Raw genomic sequence first — 18217 nt, 5'->3', positions numbered from 1 at the left:
TAAGCTGTTGAAGTTGAACCATTTTCTACTTCTCTCATTTTCTTTTTCAAATTTGATGAGAAATTGCAGAAGACAGAAGTATGATTTGTACCCATAATGCCAGTGAATGATTCTTTAATCATTCTAGTTTCTATCAGAATTGAGAGAAGAATTTTTTGAAATGTATTGCTACTGACAGGTATTTGATTTGGGTGAATAAGCGTTTTCAGTTTTCTAAGAGCTCTCATAATCCTGGAGATAGAACACAAAAAAACCTTTAAATCAGGAACTTTCTTCCCCACTTTCTTTTATTTGCATGAGAATAAGAACAAGGATCAGTGAAACAAAGCTTTTAGAGGTGTTTACTGACCAAACCTTTTTGAATTATGTATTAGTATTGAGATGGCAAACTACCTATGACTCCAGAGTACCAAGTCACAAGTAACTGCACTTTGGGAGTGCTGTGGAAAATATTTTGTTTGTTTTTCTTTTTTAAACATATATATGCTTTATGGTTATATACTGTCTAAGCTGTTTGCTGTTCCCCTGTTATTCCTTAGACCTTCCCCATTGATCAGTGTCAGAAGAGAAATACTAGGCTTGATGGCTTTTAGGAGTGTTGTTATATTCCTGTGCACATATGTGTGAATGTGTGTATTTGTGCTTTTCAGGTGCTCAGATTTGTTACAAAGAAATCAGAGGAAAGTATTAATAGTTGATCTCTTACCCCAGAATGCATTCGAGGTGGAAAGTTCAAAGCAGTGCAGGTGACAAGAACTAGAGAGAAATTAGGTTGTTTTCAAGGTATTGCAGAGCAATGCTGTAGCAGTGCTAGAGCAGAAGAGGTAGTTATCTGCTGTGGCTGGCAAATTAAAAGTACCCTGAATAAAAGCAGATTAAGAATTCCCTTTTACTCTAGGTTCTGTAGAGACCTATTCAGAAGAAAAGGCAAAAAAAATCAAGTCAGAATATGAAAAGAAACTCCAAGCCATGAATAAAGAATTGCAGAGACTTCAAACAGCGCAAAAGGAACATGCACGTTTGCTTAAAAATCAGTCTCAATATGAAAAGCAGCTGAAGAAACTGCAGCAGGAGGTGACAGAGATGAAGAAAACCAAGGTATATTTCAGTAAATGGAAGTGTTGAACAATGAATGTTTACTGAAAATTAGGTTGAAATCTCCTGTGCATCCATCTGTCTGATAACTCTGTTCTTGCTGTTATCTGCTTGAAAGTCTGAAAATAGAAGAGATGCAAGCATCAGGCTGTTCCTGGGGGAGAGGGGCAGCTTTTAGGTTTAATGAACAGAAATTAAGGTATCAAACATGCATCAACTTGCACAGCTTATTAGCTGTTATTCGGCACTGAGTGGAGACGACATTAGATGGAAGATGAAAATGGCTAAAAGTATGTAATATAGTGGAAAATGGGAGTTTGAAGAGAAAACTCTCTATGGTTGGGGGCAGGGAGCAGCACTTGAGTGTGAACACCTTTTCTAAGTGATGACTTCTTTACAGGTTCGCTTGATGAAACAAATGAAAGAAGAGCAGGAGAAAGCTAGAATGACTGAATCTAGAAGAAACAGAGAGATTGCACAGCTTAAAAAGGAGCAACGCAAACGAGAGGTGATTTGAAGATAAAGAACTTTCATCTGGAATAAGCACATGTCATTATGATGTGCCTCTGTTTGCAGGCACACACTGTGTATGTGCATTTACTGAGGCAGGCATGTACCTGTGTATTTTCAGCATGAAAATGCACAAAATTTGGTTTCACTTCCATGCAAGCACAGTTCCTAGCTTCAGGTGATAAGTCTTCTATGTCTTGTTGTACTTATTGAGTATGTATATCAATGTTATCAGTGAATCAGTGATTAGTGAATCTTCACAAAGTTGTTGTACCACCTTGTTCGCATGGAATTACTGGTTTTGATAGAATTGATACAGTGAAACATTTGGTTTTGTTCTGCACTAGGAAGATCAAAAAACAATCATGACTTGAGTCTTCATGTCACAGCAATTTTGCAGATTTGTATTAATGTGTAGAGGTCTATTTTTTTGTTTATACAATGCAGCCCTTGTGAGAGGGAATGGAAAAAAATATCATGTGCTGTTTCTATTTTTTCACAGCATCAGCTCAAGCTTCTGGAAGCTCAGAAAAGAAACCAAGAAGTTATCTTACGTCGCAAAACTGAAGAGGTACTGTGGTAAAACAGCAATGCATCTTTGAAAACAGAATGATGTTGTATTGCTGAAACTTAGAACTCAGTTTTGGGAGAGTTACTTGTGTCTTTGCACCGTGTTTCAGGTCACAGCCCTTCGTCGGCAAGTCAGGCCTCTGTCTGATAAAGTGGCAGGAAAAGTGAGTCGGAAGCTGAGCCTGCCTGAGCATTCCATGCAAGAATCAAGTTCTAGTTTGTCAGGAGAGCATGATGGCTCCAGAACAGCAGCACAGCAGAAGATGAGAATTCCTGTTGCAAGGGTTCAAGCATTATCTGTAACTGCAACAAATGGAACAGGGTAAGGGTTAAAACTTTTTAGGACTCTCTTACAAGAACTGAAATTTGTGTGGACTTGCTAGCAGGTGCTGTTGCAGGAGCTGTTAGTTTTCAAACTGTTGTCATGTAATGCTCATTAAATTGGCATTTTAGCATTATCAAATGCAATTTCAGTTTTCTGGGTTTAAGACAATAATATAATAATAAATGGCATTAAATGGCATGTCACATAAACTGGATTTTGAAATCTTGAGGGTTTTTAAATCTGCTCTTCAAGAGAAATTACCTCGGTGGTCCAATGCCATCAGTGTTAAGTTAATGGAAAAACTTGTTGGAAAATGGAGCTCAGTGTATCAAGTTGATTTGTGCTTTTCCACTGTGATTTGAAGCAGATCTTCTCATTAAATAGGGAACAACACCTACATGGCATTTGAACTCAATAGTGTGTCATGGAAGATGCTGCAGTGTTTGAAACCTGTTTTTCAAGTGCAGCATGTTAGAGTGCAGTAGAGTTCGGGGCTGGGTAGAGGTGGCTGTCTGGTGCTGTGAAAACCTACAACAACTTCTGCATGACATTCTTAAGTTGTTTGTGAAAAATATTCCAGCCTGATCATTTCCACATTCGAATTTGTCAGTGGGCTACTTCAGACTTAGCTGTGTATTTCTCTTCAACGTGCCGCAGGAGGAAGTACCAGCGGAAAGCAGTGACAAGCAGGGTTTACTCCTCAAGGGCAGCCAGAATGAAGTGGCAGCTGCTGGAACGCAGAGTGACTGACATTATTATGCAGAGGATGACTATTTCCAACATGGAGGCAGATATGAACAGGCTGCTTACGGTGGGTGATCTGCTGTGCACTGTTGGCTGTATCATTGTATTAAATAGGGAGCACTGCAAGTATGTTTGCTGTCAATTAACTGCTGTTATTGCAGCATTGGCAAAGTGGGTGGAATCTACTGTAATCAGTCAAGACACTTTTGGCTCCAGTAAACATTTGAACAATGGGGTTGCTGTGCTTAGTACATTAATGGCATCATGTGTGAATATATTTCTATATTTCCCTGTGTAACTTCTTCCCATGGAAATCATGATATGTTTGTTAAACTGTACCAAATGAAGGAAAACAAAAAGGCACTTCAGTGTTCTAAGGGCTTACTAATTCCTTTTTCTGTAATATTATGTCTTTGTGGAAAATAGCAACGTGAAGAACTCACCAAAAGAAGAGATAAGCTTTCAAAGAAAAGGGAGAAGCTCATCAAGGGTGGGGGTGGCAGTGAAGCAGATAGAAATGTCCAAAACATAAATGAGGAGATGGAATCAGTAACTGCAAATATAGACTACATCAATGACAGCATTTCTGACTGCCAAGCAAACATCATGCAGATGGAAGAAGCAAAGGTAGGTCAAATGTTATTGCAAAAATGGTAAAATGGGGACAGGAAACCACAACTGTGTTAGCACTGAAAATGTTCTCATTTAGAAATTAGTTTTTGTTTGTCTGTGTAATTGTTGAGCCAGGAAGTGAAAATTGGTGAAAACTTGTATGTGAAGTTTGAGATGAAGACTTATACAATTGATACCTGAGTTTTAGTGTCAGTAGTGTAATGCCAGTTAAGATTGCAAAGCATTTAAATGTCAAAGCTGATCCTTTCCATTATGCTGGCAATAACTTATTTTAATTCTTGGGACTTTTTCACAATCTGACTGGGTTTATTCTTGCACACATAGGAAGAAGGAGAGACCTTGGATGTAACAGCAGTGATTAACGCTTGCACTTTGACAGAAGCTCGATATTTGCTTGATCACTTCCTTATGATGGGTATCAATAAGGTAATGTGTTAAGTGAAGTATGTCTGTGCCAGGACTATGGCATGTGCCAGGGGCAGATATGTTGTGCTGACATAAAGACATGACTAATGTGTGTTAAACAAAGCAAAGCTGCTCAGCATTACTGAGTCATGCTGATTCTCAGTGTGAAGGCCCTTGAGATCTGTTGTCCTCTTCAGCTTACTGCCTGTTTCTCAACCCCCAGTAGAGCCTTCTTGACTGTATTAATTAGATCATGTTGTTCTTACTAGAGCACTAGCTTTTTGTAATCAAATAAATCTCGGTGTTTTTCAACAAACTCCTAAAGAGAGCTCGAGATCTTTTTTTTAAAAGACTGGCTCAGCCACCTTTGTACAAATATGATCCTCAAAAAATTTAAGTTATATGTTGATGCATGACATACTTCAGTCTGAGTAGAGCCACAGGGATTCTTCTGAAGGTGTTGGGGAAATATGTTTTCTCTCATATTTTCAAAATACGTATTTGGCAGTTTATAACCCTGTGCACATATGTATCTGTGCTCTTGTTGCTACTTTTCTTTTTGTCTCATTGAGTCAAATGGAAAATTTCAATCATACTGAAACTGACCTGTTCTCTGGAGTTTCTTTTGCATTTTTGATTCGTCACTATGCAGGTAATCCAAAAAGTTTGTGGCAAAATAAAGGGTAACAAAAATTCCCACAATCATATTGGCTTCTGGAAATGTCAATCTTCTAATATTTTTTTCAGCCCTTGGATGTATTTGAATGGTTCTTGTAACAGAGTTAATGTGAGAAAAGTGCCTCTGACTCACTCTGTTAACAATTTCTCTTTATTATGATTAAAAGCTCCATTATGTAAAGGCTTCTATCATCTTTTTGTTCAGTAATTATCACATAGAAAAGCTGAAGGGATATTTTTTTTGCAAAGTTGATCATGCCTACTGTCTATTCTATCATTTGTTTTCACCTGCAGAATGTGTCTATTGATATGTACCTTTAGTTCTGTCAAAATGTAGGATGTAAATTCATAGGGCTACTTGTTACTCCAGCACTAGCACTCAAAGTCTGCTGTTGCCCTACAAGCCTTTAGAAGATGTGTTGTACCTTCATTTTTCCATACTGCTTATTTTGGAATTTGGAAATCTATTTGGAAACCATTCCGTAAATTATCTCTGGCTATATTTTCTACAACTAAAAAATTCCCACAAATCTGTGGATCTAGGGAAGTTCTCTTAGAATGAATTCTGTCATAAGTTGGGCCATAAGATCTTTCATTAGAAGCTGAAAGTTCACTCAGTGATTGGGTAGGAAAGATTACAGTTCTGTGTCCCACCCTGTCCCACTTCCACCTCCCCCTGTTCTTGTTGTAGAGTACCGTAGGTAATAATTTTTAAAAAGTAGTTATTTGGGAAAAGTGGAGGTGTTGATCTTTCAGATGCTTGCTACTCTTAAAAAATGCAGACTCTGAATTGCACTTGGGAGTCATGTCCCACTTAGCCACTAGATGCATATTTGCAAGGCAGTCTGAGGAATGGAAGTTAAAGGAATGCTTAATGAATCTCTTTAAAAGGTGAAGGAAAGAAAAAGACCCTTTGTTGACACCTGATCTTCAGGATATGAGAAGGCAGCTGCAATGTACACATTTTTTTTGTGTTTGTGGTTTTTAAAAAATTTTGACAATTTTAATTTTGTAAAAAAAGGGTTGTGATAAAACATATGTTATCTTTCTTTCTCCTAGGGTCTCCAAGCAGCTCAGAAAGAAGCTCAGATCAAAGTTCTTGAGGGACGCCTTAAGCAGACAGAAATTACTAGTGCTACTCAAAACCAACTGCTGTTTCATATGCTGAAAGAAAAAGCTGAATTAAATCCTGAACTTGATGCTTTTCTGGGTCATGCTTTGCAAGGTAGTTTTTTCATCCTGTTTTCTGAGTAGTCAGCTGCATGTCATGTTTGCCTTTTGTGCATGCTGTACTGGGCATTCTAGACTATTTCTTTTCTGAATAGATGCTGTATTGTAACATATACTTCACAATTGACATGCATGTATGGCATTTTTAAGTAGACTCTCTCAGCAGTGAAATGTAGGAAACAAAGTTTTCTTATTATTGAGATTTTTAAAAATTCAAATAATCTTCTTGTTATTTTTACAATCTGGAATTGTTTAAACTTCTGAATGGGAAGTTCAAAAATTCAATCCCATTCAGTCATCATATGCTAGGGATTTTGGATTGGCATTTTATGTTACGGCATCTATTCTACTTCTCATGAGATGATACTAAGAAAAATTTAGAATACATTTGCGTACTTTTGTTTTATTTCTTTTTATAAATGGATATGTTTTGATTGGAATGTTGCTTTTTTTTCCTTGTTGCTGTATTTACACAGACCTAGATAGCATACCACTGGGTAAGTATGTTTAGCTTTGTGTGTACTGTACAGCTGCATGAGTTACTAATTCATTCATGTTCACTAACTGACGCATCTTAGAATTTGTGAGTGTGTGAAATTTGCATGAATATTCTGTAAATGTACTCATTATCATGAGCTTAAAGAGCATTTCTTCCTTTCTGAAACCACCCCTAGCTCTTGTGGTAATAGCCCTTCTGGTATTTAAAAGTGAAGACAGTAAGCAGAGCTGTATTTCAAATTTATAACTTGGTGCTTGCGAGCCCAAAGTATGTTCAGACTACATAAAACTATTTTGTGATATACTACTGTTGTGACAAATTCTGCTCATCTTTTTAGGTTTGAAAAAAAGGCAATTCTTAATTTCCAGGTCACTTTTAACCTTTTGGAAATAGCTCATTTTGTAATGTAAATATTGTACAGAATGCAGGATTATATCCCACTTTTTCAATTGGGTTTAAGTTACTGACTTCACTGATTTTGAGATAAGTCTCTTGTTGCTGTTGCTTTAGAGTTATTCCCAAATGAATTAAGCTTATTTTTTTCCCTCCAAAGAATTGGCTATATTTGGAACTGGAGAAAAATAATCCTGTTACCAGTGATAATTCCTTTGTGTCTTGTGCTACTTTAATTGCGTTTTGCTGTCCTGTGCTAGTTTGCACAGCATTTCAAAGCACAAAACTACATGCAAGTGTAGACTACATAGAACTACATAGATCATAATGTAGAGATGATGAGAACTTGGCCAGTTTCCTGTCAGGTGACACCTGAAGATCTGTGTCAGGGGATGTTGCTGCATGCAGCCAGTTATTTATTCAGGAACCTCAGTGGTTTGTAGCATCATAGTGTCTCTAGAACAGGCCTTTAATGTGTGTGCATGTTCACCCCTGTTGGAGCATTGTTTCTCCTGACAGCATTGCATTTTCTTTAGCTCTGGACAGGTTTTTACTTATTAACAATATCTGAAGCAATGAAAAGCCACTTGCTAAATGTATTGAAACAGCTCTGTAATCAAATTTTTTGTAGAGTGTTATCTTATTAAAGAAGCTTTTTAACACTTTGCAAGCATGATCTGAGGCTTTTAGAGTATCTAAGCCACTCAGGACTCTGCTCACACTTTATGGGAAGGAAATGCAGCTGAATATGCTGCACTTATCTAGGTCCAAGACTGTTGGCACTCTCTGTTTTGTGGACCTTTTAGCTGCAGGGAGTTCAGACACCACTGTAGTGAGGCTTTGCTTCTGGGATTGCTGGCTGGTTCACAGGGACGCTGATGGTGCAGGGCCTGACACAGCTCCTGCAGGTAGAAGTGTGGGTGGCAGCAGATCCTGAGATCAATCTCACCAGGATGCCTGACATCTCAGTGGGAGAGCACAGAGAGCCTTATCCCAAGCAAAAGGATTGCACTTCTATGGTATTTGTGATTCACCTTCTTGATGCTTACTTTCAGATCTACTGTCTTCAAAAGTTCTTATCCATTTGAATACACTTGGCTCAGCAAAGCTTGAACATTCCCCAGTGTAGTTGTGCACTTGCATTCAGCTGTAGACAAGAAGTTTTAGTCTGCAGAAAAGTACATCACAGGCTCAGGCTTTGACTTGAATGGACATTCAGTGCACATTCACCTTGGTGGATGAACCAGCTGCCCTTCACTATCCCATCTCTCTTGTGAAGAGTTAAAATGACCATGAAATTGAGTTCTGAATGCTGCTTCTCTTTGAGGAGTTGTGGAAGCTGCTTTTACTTCCCACCTGTGATGTATGGACATTAATGGATGTGGGTCACAATGATCTATGTGCAGATTTTGAGAGGGTTGGTCAGATGTCATTTCCTCTGGGTGAACTGTGCTGGTGTATGGCTTTATTCTGGTACCATTCACTTGCCACTGCATGAGGATGGATGAAGATGAATAATCAGAAAGTTCTCCACCTGTTCTGCAAGCAGTGGTTTGCTAGCAGCTATCCCTGCAAACATTACTGTCTTTACTAACTTCATTTCTCCTTTCATCTCTTCTCACTCTCACAGAATCTTGCTCTTTCTATCTTTGTTGATTCTATGCACTGGTTTCTATCTTGGGGCTTTGGGCAGTCTCCTATGTTGAATTGCAGCCAAACTGAAGATACTCATCAGGTCACATGAGAGTGAGCCTACAAATAAAATCTCACCTTTTGTGGTCATTCCACAGTTTCTACTTAGTTACTTGTAAAAAGAGATCATAAGTTCTTTATGAGTAGGGGATGAAGTAACATAATTCTAATAGGAATCCTATATTTTATTAAAATGCATTTATTTTAGGGATGCTGCTTTTGTCTTACTGAAAGGAGCAGTACTCTAAATCCCCACTTTTGCAGAAAGCATATAATAATAATAGCAATAATAACAACACTAATGACAATAATAAGTATTGAAAGATTTTAATCTGGCCTCAAATCCACGATGGAGCAAAAAGAAACCTGAAAATTCAGAGTGCTATTCCTGTGACCCTGCTTTCTTTAGAATATTGTTGTATTTCTGATAATTAAGATTATATTGTTAAAATTAATTAATCAGTTGGGTAACTCTGAAGTGCATTATTGGTGTTGGTTCTAGGTTGATGGTGTTAACTTTTTCAGGGAATGTGTTTAGATGCAGCATACACAAATGGCAGTATTTTCCTTCTCTTTTTTCCATTCTTTCTCAAAATTCAGCTGAAAGCTGCATATCTTTCCTCCCTTTCTCCAAAACATGAACTTAAAGATATATACATGGGCAAACCTGTTTCAATAGGGGTTACAAATATATTTGTTCTATGCATTGCAAATGGTATCTGCTTTTTGACAGAAATTAAGTAAAGAAACTCAGTGTCTCTTCTAGTAAAGAGGAGGTGTAATGGAATGTCATTACAAGGTTATTTAATCCTTAATATTTCACAAGTATGTTCAGAAATAAGGGACTTTGCTTGCAAAAATGTGTTACCTATGTCCTTGATCTATGTCTAAAATGTATTATTAGAATAACACACAATTCAGAGGATTTGCTTTCCCAGCAGTTTGGAGCTGATTGTACATGTGCCCTTGACTGATTGTGTCAGCTTAATGTTTTGCACCATTTGCATGCAGAAGTGTTACTTGGATGTTTGACAGTGTTAGTGTGTGGCATGCATGCTGGTTTTGTCTTCTGTGGACAGGTTTATGCACCCATTTTTGCTTCAGGAACATTTTTACTGAGCAACTTCCGTTAGAAATTAAGCTCTTTTTAGAAAGCCATTCTACAGTATTAAGTGGTAGCATCATCCTCTTTTGAAATGAATCCTTATATACTAATAAAGTGCTTGCTTCTTTTGCTTCTTGTTAGCTCAAATACTTGGTGGCGTTCTTTATCAGAGGAGACTGAGCCTCAGCTCACTAGCTAGTTAAAAATATCATTTTCTTTTTCATTATAGCCAGACTGATTCTGTCTTGGAGCAAGAAGGTGAAAAAAAGAGGAGAAAGAGACATTCTTACTGTCCATTGGTTTACATCCCATATCTTCCATGTCTTGCAAATAATTTTCTTTGCTTTATCTGCTCTCTTACAGATTTCCTTCTAGAATTTCTGTTTTTCGATCATCTCTTCCTCTGCTACAGTAGACAGAGGACCACGTTTGGCACAGTATGCCTAGATGAATGATGTATTTAGATTGTATGAAAAGAATTACTTTAGGTGTCAGGAAAATTCAGTGGGGGCTGGATAGAAAATAGTCAAGAAATTTTGAAAATCCCTATCTTTAGTACTCTGTTCATCTACATTCAACATTGTCTGAGTTGCTTTGTACAGCACTTAAAGCCTTCACATCCTGTTGTAGAGGAACAGACTAATGTTATTCTTCTGGAAATTTTCTAGAAAATTTGGAAGATAGTACTGATGAGGATGCTCCATTGCATAGTCCTGGAACAGAAGGAAGGTGAGGAAATCTTTACTACCCATTCCAGAAAAATTACTGCAATTTCCTCCTTTTGTAATGCAGAATCATGTATCCTTTTGAAAGTATCTCTAACATTGTTTCATTATACTTTGTCCACGATTTCAGTAGAAAGACTAATAAAATAAAAATACACACCTGCAAATCTGCAAAAAGTATGACTTTCTAACTGTGATGCAATTTTTCTTTTAGTTCATTATCTTCAGATCTCTTGAAGCTTTGTGGTGAAGTCAAACCCAAAAGCAAGGTAGGATGTACAATGATGATGATAATTCTTCTGCATGTCTTTTAAGTGATTCTCTGATTCTATAATAATTCATAATTTAATTATACCTTCTGGAGAATGCTCTTGCTTTGCCCAAGAGACTTTAATGCATGAAGACGTGCAAAAGGTGAACTTATGTACTTTACATATGATTTGTGTGCAATATGATTTTGTGTGACACTCCACTCTGAGAAGCAATGATAAAAATAATGCTTCTTCAGTATTTTGGGATTAAGTTATTAAAATTCCAGGAAGAGATGTGTTCTTCCAGTTACTTGCACTCCAAACTGGTGTAGTTTTGCAGATTCATATTAGTTAGGCTACAGTTCATTGCTATTGCCAGTGGGAACTGTGAACATGCATATTGTTTGTAATTTGTCACAGGAATCTTGAAGTTTATGAAACACAAGTGTGACCTCCAGGGTCTTAATTACAGTTGACAATGGAGGACTATATCTAGGCTGACTGAAGTTTAATATTAATGGCAGTGGGAACTGGAAATGTGCACTGATGGCAATTTTGCTTCTGTGCTCACAGGAGCGTAAACCAAGTTTGCAAAGTAAATAGAAGCTTAGCCTCCACTTTTCCAACTGCAATTGGCTTTGGAAGAAACCATCTGTGTTGGCTGTTGAATTATTTGGTAACATTCCTTGGTGTGCAGCTTTTTTGGCTGTTTAACTGAGTTTGGTCTGAAAATGCAATGAAATAAGCATATCATTTTTGTAATGGCTCTTTTCAGACTGGATCTTTGTCTTCCCTATTGGTCTTTCTTTCACTGAGGAATAGATCTTAATTTCAGTCTAAAATGACACCCAACATGTATGATCTATTTTTTACAAATTACTGTGTTGCACAAAGCTTAGCTCCTTTGTGAGTTTTTCTGTTGTTTTCAAATCGTTGAAATGCTGAATGAATTTTAATTCATGTGGACTTTTGAGGTGACTTAAACTAAGGAAGAAGCAGAGTTTGTATATGTTAGAAGTCACACCAGTATAATTGTAGGTATTTAAATTGACACTTTGCTTTATTCCTCTCTGCTTTATAACATTTCATTTGTATAAAATGTAGGTGAGTAAAATTGTACTCATGTAATATTGGCAGGCTGGTTGAAAGGATATCCTTGGAAACCAGTTCTCAAATCAGTGTTTCGTGCCATTGAATTTGAATTGCCTCCTCTGAAATCATTGCCCAAAAGCAGAGATGAGCTTCTTGATTTAGTTTCCAAAGGCAGTTGCCAAGTGTTTGAGGGGGATGCTAATTGCCAGCTAATGCTGAGTTGAGTGTGGGACTCTTGGCACACACCTTTGCAGGCTGAAGGGGCAGTTTGTTTTTGTTTTTGTGTTTTTGCCTGCAGGCCCGCCGCAGGACCACCACGCAGATGGAGCTGCTGTACGCAGCCAGCAGCGACCTGGGCTCCGACAGCAGCGCCGCCGACGCTGCCCCGGCTGGCTCTGCTGCAGCAGCTGCAGAAACCCAGGAAAGTGGGGTGGCTGCTGACACACATGACACTTCTGCTAGGGACAGAGAGTTTATACCCCCACCATCTGGCTTACCTTCTAAGATAGGCAGCATGTAAGTTTGGCCATGCTGTACTAATTATCCTTTGCTTTTAAAAATTGCATGTTGCCAATTTCTTGTAAGCTATTATTTTAACTTTACAACTGAGGTTGATATACTTGATGCTTACTAAATAATACTGACAAAGCTCTTTCCTTTCTACCATCACCACTCTAGAAAGTATAAATGCAGTCTTGTAGGTACTGTGGTTCTCATTGAAGATGTAAGTTCTGTTAAGCTGCTTTGTTATTGTAACCATGCTCTATGTAGAGGGGAAATCCCCTCTAGTACCTTGAACAGTTTGCTGTATTAGTGCTATGGGAAATGCACATTCTAGGGAGATAGTGAGAATCTAATTAGAACAGCAGAGAGATTTAAAAAAATCCAACAAAACACAACCCAAAAACTTTACAATGGTATTTGTATATGGTCCAAATTATTAGGAAAAGTCTTTCAGTGAGTTGTCATGTATGGACCATGCATAAAATGAAGAAGTCTATGCAACAATAGAGTATTCAAGTAAAAAGTTGAAAGGAAAATGTTAGATATTATGAATCTTCAAAATCCTTTCTGTTTGCAGGTTGCACTTACCTGCAGAACAGTTTTACTAATTGAAAGTATCTCTTGATTCTAAACAGAACTAAAAATCATTGTCTTTTTACTTTAGGACCAGCAGGTGTCTCTCACACACACTTTTTATTTTCACTTGCTCTTGCTGGTTATTTTATATCTACCAATATCACTGCTGGTGATTGGCCATTCACTGCTAGAGACCCTTTTCTTGGCTTTTTTAGGTACTACCTCCTGTGTTGCACAGGCTCATGTGTAAATTCGATGCACTTCCCACATTCAATGATGTGTTCACATTCAGTGTCCCGTAGCTATCTTCACATTACAGGTTCCGGAGTTAAGCATCTTTTAATATTCACCTGTCCTATTTGCATAATATTTTTACAGCAGTCTCTACCTAATGCACATTTGAAATTTGTATTTTTTACTATGTATTTCTGGCATGTGCTTGAGGTGGCAATTGTGAACAGTAAAACACTGCTGACAGCAATTATTAACCCATGCTGATGGCTTCAGTGCAAATAGAATCTGCTTGGAAAGAATGCTGTTGAGGGTGAGCATAGGTGGAGAAAACCCACTTGTTTCAGCAGTTAGCATGAGATCAGTAGAGACTTTTGAAGCTTCAAGATCTAAAACATCAAGTGTTATGACCTGACATCCAAGACTCAGGTAATGCCAACTTTTGCCTCACTCTATCTTCTAGAATGTATCCATTTATGAAAGTGAGCCAGCAAAAAGGCAAACAAGGATTTTCCCAAAACTATGTTCTGCAAGAATTTGGGAGTTGCATACTGTCACAAAGTCAATTCAGCCAGCAATAGGCCTCACATACTGAATTGGTATTGATCATGTTTCTGTAGATAAGTGATCAAAAATGCCAACAATCAATCTGCAGTGACCTTCTCACTGCAAGTGTGTATGTTTTTTCAAAACTAGAACTCTTGCTGGTTTATCTGGCCATAGTTGAAGAAATCTTGTCTTTGACCCATCTGGCCTTCCCTTATAGACCTGTGGTGCCAGCATATCTCTTGTAATAAAATATATTATTTGGGAGGAGACTTGGACCTTACCTGCAATAAATATTTTCTCCCTTGTGCCACTTACTTGAAACTAGGTGGTCTATAAGTCCCTTGCAATCCAGACCATTGTGTGATTCTGTTATATAAATACATATGGCCAGCAGTTAATTTAACTGGAATTCTGTTTACAAAGTTGGTTAGTGCTGTTGTCCTTTGATATGTTCAACTCATCTACAGCAGCTTTTTCAGAGGATAGTTGTCTTCTGTAGGACTTGTGTCAGCTCTGTTCAGATGTCTGTCCTGGCAGATATAAAAGGGCTCTGGAAACCTGGAAGTAGGTATGTGTCCTGTTCCTTTTCTGATAGGTCATTGCCATCATGCACCTGGTTTTTACACCTGTGCTTAGGAAGTTCATTCCAGCAAGATAGCTGTATTTTTATAATACCTGCATTCCCAGGCTTTCAAAAAGAATTCAGAAAATGATGATGCTATTTACACCCTCTTCTGAGGATGTTCCAGTGTGGAGTCAAAGATGGAAGACTCAAGGGCAGGTAGAGAGAGAGCAAGTGAAAGTTGTCTCTGTGTCTGAGTATGCAGGATGCCAGTGTGAGGCAGAGGAGCTTGGGTTCCAGTTTCTGCTTTGGTTTATTTAATCAAGCAGCTGCTCAGTAGACATGTAAGCAACCCTGGCAATAGACACTATAGCCTGTTTGTCATCCTTGCTGGAAGGCCTGTCAACCTGATTCATAGAATTTGTCTTGTGACCTCAGGATTTTTGCATTCCTAAATGCATACTAGTCCAGCATAAAGACAGGGAAGGGAGTGTGTCCTGTTCCACCTTTTTTGGTGTCCTTTGCACAGTATGCCTAGAGGTAAGGGAGCCCTACATAGAAATGAGTGCTCTGGCCTTGAGGGAGTTGGACCCACTTTCTCCCCTTTTTTTATGACTTAATTGCTAGGCTTCTGTGCAAAACCAGGCAGGTTATCACTTGTCCTCCTTTTCATGTCTCTTGAAGACCCTGGGGAGCTCTAGGGTTGAGATGCAGTTCTTGGCACCTGGTCCTACAGGTCCCTCACATTCCAGTTAGGGTTTGTGATCACCCGAGACTGTCTCTTCTGCTTGGGTCGGGTAGCTGTTTGTGGTTGTGCTGTCCATGTTAAATCATGTTCTTCTGTATTCCAGTCTCCAGGTGGATTTTATATAGCACAGACTTCCTCTTAAGGGAAACATTTAGAAAAGTTGAAGCTATGCATATTCAGAACCTGTAGGGCTCTGAGATTGATGGTCATAACCATGTCAGGCAGGTGGCCTGCCAAATGAGCTTTATCTGATTAATGGAGTTGTGTGGAACAAAACCATTTTCAGAATCTGCTTTCTTGCTTTAATGAGTGTTTCATATTCATACGAAAAAATCCTTCTAAATACAAAGAAATAGGAAAAACAAAATAAATATTGCTTTTGTGATTGCTCAACTAGTGAGAAATGGAAGTTCAGAAGAATGGAGACCGCTTAGATTCCTTTCTTTTTTCTTTTGTCTGACTATGGTGAAATGAAAACATTTGGGTGTCCGCTTTAATACTGTCCTCTTGATATTCTTGCTAATTTTAATGGGGAATAAAAGGTTGGGAGGGGAGTAAGAGGTTCCAATTCACAGTGACTATGAATTGGAATTGTTTCAGAGCAGGAACTGGAGAGACAAATGAGGGATGGAAAGCAAGGGAGAAGGGAAGTGGGGGACAAAGAGAAACCATGTTATAATAGCTTGTCAGTGGGAAGTACCTCTTCTCACTTCCTAATTAACATTAATATGTTACTGCAAAGTTTCATTTGTGTATAAGAATCGTTGTGATGTCTCTGTTCTTCATATCTGTAAATGGCCGATTGTAGATACACATGTGGAATCTGAAATTTAAGGACTTCCATGATGTTAATTTGGGATGCATACTCCATTGTATTTCTTTTAGTGAGTCTCTTTTATTATTGAATTAGCATATCTCCTTTAACTATTCAGTATCTGATGCTATATTTTGATCAATTTTCAACATTAATAACTTAGTATATTTTTATATTGAAGTGTGAGAACAAGTTTATCATCCTTAAATTTGAGAGACAACAATAGATTAAGTATGTTCTAAAATTTGAAATCACACTGAAAGAATGACAGGTAATGTTCTGTGAAGGGCCTTGAAGTGAGATAATGATTGCTCTTGTTTTAGTTCGAGACAACCATCTCTTCCAGAGAAGAAAATACCTGAGCCTTCACCTTTAGCAAAGAGAAAAGCCTATGAGAAAACAGTGGAAAAGACAAAGACAAAAGAACAAAAACTGTAAGATTATTTTAAATTTATTTCTGCTGACGTAATTTGAACTTTGAATTTTCTTGAAAAATAAATCTGTATTTTTCTGTTTCTTTTCTTCCAGGATAGTTTATATTGTTTCATTGTTGATATTATTGCTCAGCTTATGCGTGGTTGCTTGTGGTTTTTTCCAGGTTGTTTTTCTGTACAAAATAGCTCAGGGGCAGAGCCCTGAGAAAATGCCCTTTGGAGCATTTGCAAATTACTTTTTTTTTTTAAATCAAAGTCAACAGTATCTCTAAGAGCCTTCAATTTTATAAGAATTTCTTCATTTTACATTTGCGTTTTCTGCCTATAGCTTTCACTTTTACCACTTAATCTTTGAACATTGTGCCATCTTGCACTCTGCAGCCTTAAGCTTTTTGCCTTCTCTGAGAAATATCTGTATTACAATCCTAATCATTTGCTTAAGAGAAGAGCATCTAACGTTTGAGGCGTGTTGCATCTAACTTTTCTAACCATTCATAACCTGTTAAAGAAGATGTTCTTTTTTTTTTTGTAGCTCAGATTCTGGAGCCCCAGAGGCTAGTCTGTCACCTCCTACTTCCCCACCAAGCCGGCCCCGTAATGAAATGAATGTTTTTAGTCGTCTTACTGTTTCTCAGGGAAACACATCAGTTCAGCAGGATAAGTAAGTCACAAAGGGAAGCCTCAGCCCCCAACCAGGGAAATGCAAAGTGTGCTCAAGTTTTCAGTGTAGTGTCTGGTAGAAATTTTGCCCTTCTGCAAGACAGGAGGAGATATTTCTCATGTTTTTGTGTAGTTTTCAAAGGAAATATTTTAAACTATCATGGAACCACTGTAAAAATTTGAGAAGAGAAATTTCCTGCTGAACCTTGTTTCCTGTTTTCTAGGCTATGTCTGGTATTTGTAGTTTTAAACCCAAAATAGAAAATGGTAGAATTCTTAGATGTTTGTGTATTTGTGTGTGTGTTTACACTCAAAAATAGATTTTAGGTGATAATTTAGGAAGTAGTGCTCTTGGCAGTTACTCAGTTGCTCCAGTGTTGCTCAGAGTGCTCTCAGAACAGCACCTCAGAAGATGGGACATTGAAATGGCTAGAACACAGTTGTTTAGATATTATCCAAATTATTGAACTGACTGACTTTAGGAGGTGATCTGCAGGAGTAGATGATATTCATATCTTGTTTAGAAGTAGAACAGATTTTTCTCACATTAGGCATCTGTTTAGGAACCTTTCTCCAAATGGCAGTGGACTTTACGTGACTAGAATCTCTATTACAGGTTTCAGTACTGATACAAATACCACGCAGTGCTTATGAACTGCAACTCAGATTTAAAATAAACCTTTATTTGTAACTCTAGCAGGATAAGAAATTGCTTTTGTCTGTTGGCACTATTTTTTGAATAAAATGGGGTTTTTTTCAGAGGTCTACAGCCACCACATACCAGGCAGTGGCTTGCAAGGCTTTCAGTAACTGTGCTTGTGACTTCCTTATCTTAGCTTACCGTTCTTATTGCTAACTCCCACCAAACCCTTTTCATTTTCTCTGACCTGACTTTGAAGTCAAGTAGAAACTGCTGAATCTGTCTGAGTTGAAAATGGACATCTTAAGATGTACTGAAAATCATCATGTCTTGGGAAAATATTGTCTTGTATGTCTTCTTGGTTTTTATTTTTAAACATTTTTTGAAATGAGAGGTGAAGGATTTTGAACTCAGCATGGCTTGCAAATCGCTGTATTTATTTGAGTGAGTTATCATATTTAACATTTATGTGTCTTTTACTAATATTTTGCATGTCTCTTCTACACTTAGCAGGCATTGATGTTCAAAGTATTTTTTTCTTTTGATATTCTC

The 18217-nt window shown here is 37.8% G+C and overlaps 1 protein-coding gene across 4 annotated transcripts in view; it reads left to right on the top strand.

Annotated features, from left to right (window-relative positions):
• Nucleotides 1–18217, top strand: part of KIF21A (kinesin family member 21A) — an 86888-nt gene that overhangs the window by 53231 nt on the left and 15440 nt on the right. For 3 of the 4 annotated variants that reach the window (XM_071423885.1, XM_071423883.1, XM_071423884.1), the window contains 13 exons: nucleotides 899–1098; nucleotides 1496–1603; nucleotides 2108–2176; nucleotides 2286–2497; nucleotides 3158–3311; nucleotides 3671–3871; nucleotides 4202–4303; nucleotides 6020–6185; nucleotides 6667–6687; nucleotides 10548–10608; nucleotides 10819–10873; nucleotides 12246–12463; nucleotides 16255–16365. In XM_071423885.1, the coding sequence (XP_071279986.1) occupies nucleotides 899–1098; nucleotides 1496–1603; nucleotides 2108–2176; nucleotides 2286–2497; nucleotides 3158–3311; nucleotides 3671–3871; nucleotides 4202–4303; nucleotides 6020–6185; nucleotides 6667–6687; nucleotides 10548–10608; nucleotides 10819–10873; nucleotides 12246–12463; nucleotides 16255–16365 (1678 nt within the window). Of the gene's footprint in view, nucleotides 1–898; nucleotides 1099–1495; nucleotides 1604–2107; nucleotides 2177–2285; nucleotides 2498–3157; nucleotides 3312–3670; nucleotides 3872–4201; nucleotides 4304–6019; nucleotides 6186–6666; nucleotides 6688–10547; nucleotides 10609–10818; nucleotides 10874–12245; nucleotides 12464–16254; nucleotides 16366–16897; nucleotides 17027–18217 lie in introns of all 4 variants that reach the window. The other variant, XM_071423886.1, reaches the window with a different exon arrangement.

This window comes from Agelaius tricolor, unplaced genomic scaffold, assembly GCF_023055355.1.
Source record: "Agelaius tricolor isolate 1412-34295 unplaced genomic scaffold, bAgeTri1.0.p SCAF_3, whole genome shotgun sequence".
NCBI lineage: Eukaryota > Metazoa > Chordata > Aves > Passeriformes > Icteridae > Agelaius > Agelaius tricolor.
Note: the sequence above shows the minus strand (reverse complement) of the source record. Positions and strands in the feature narration are given on the sequence as shown.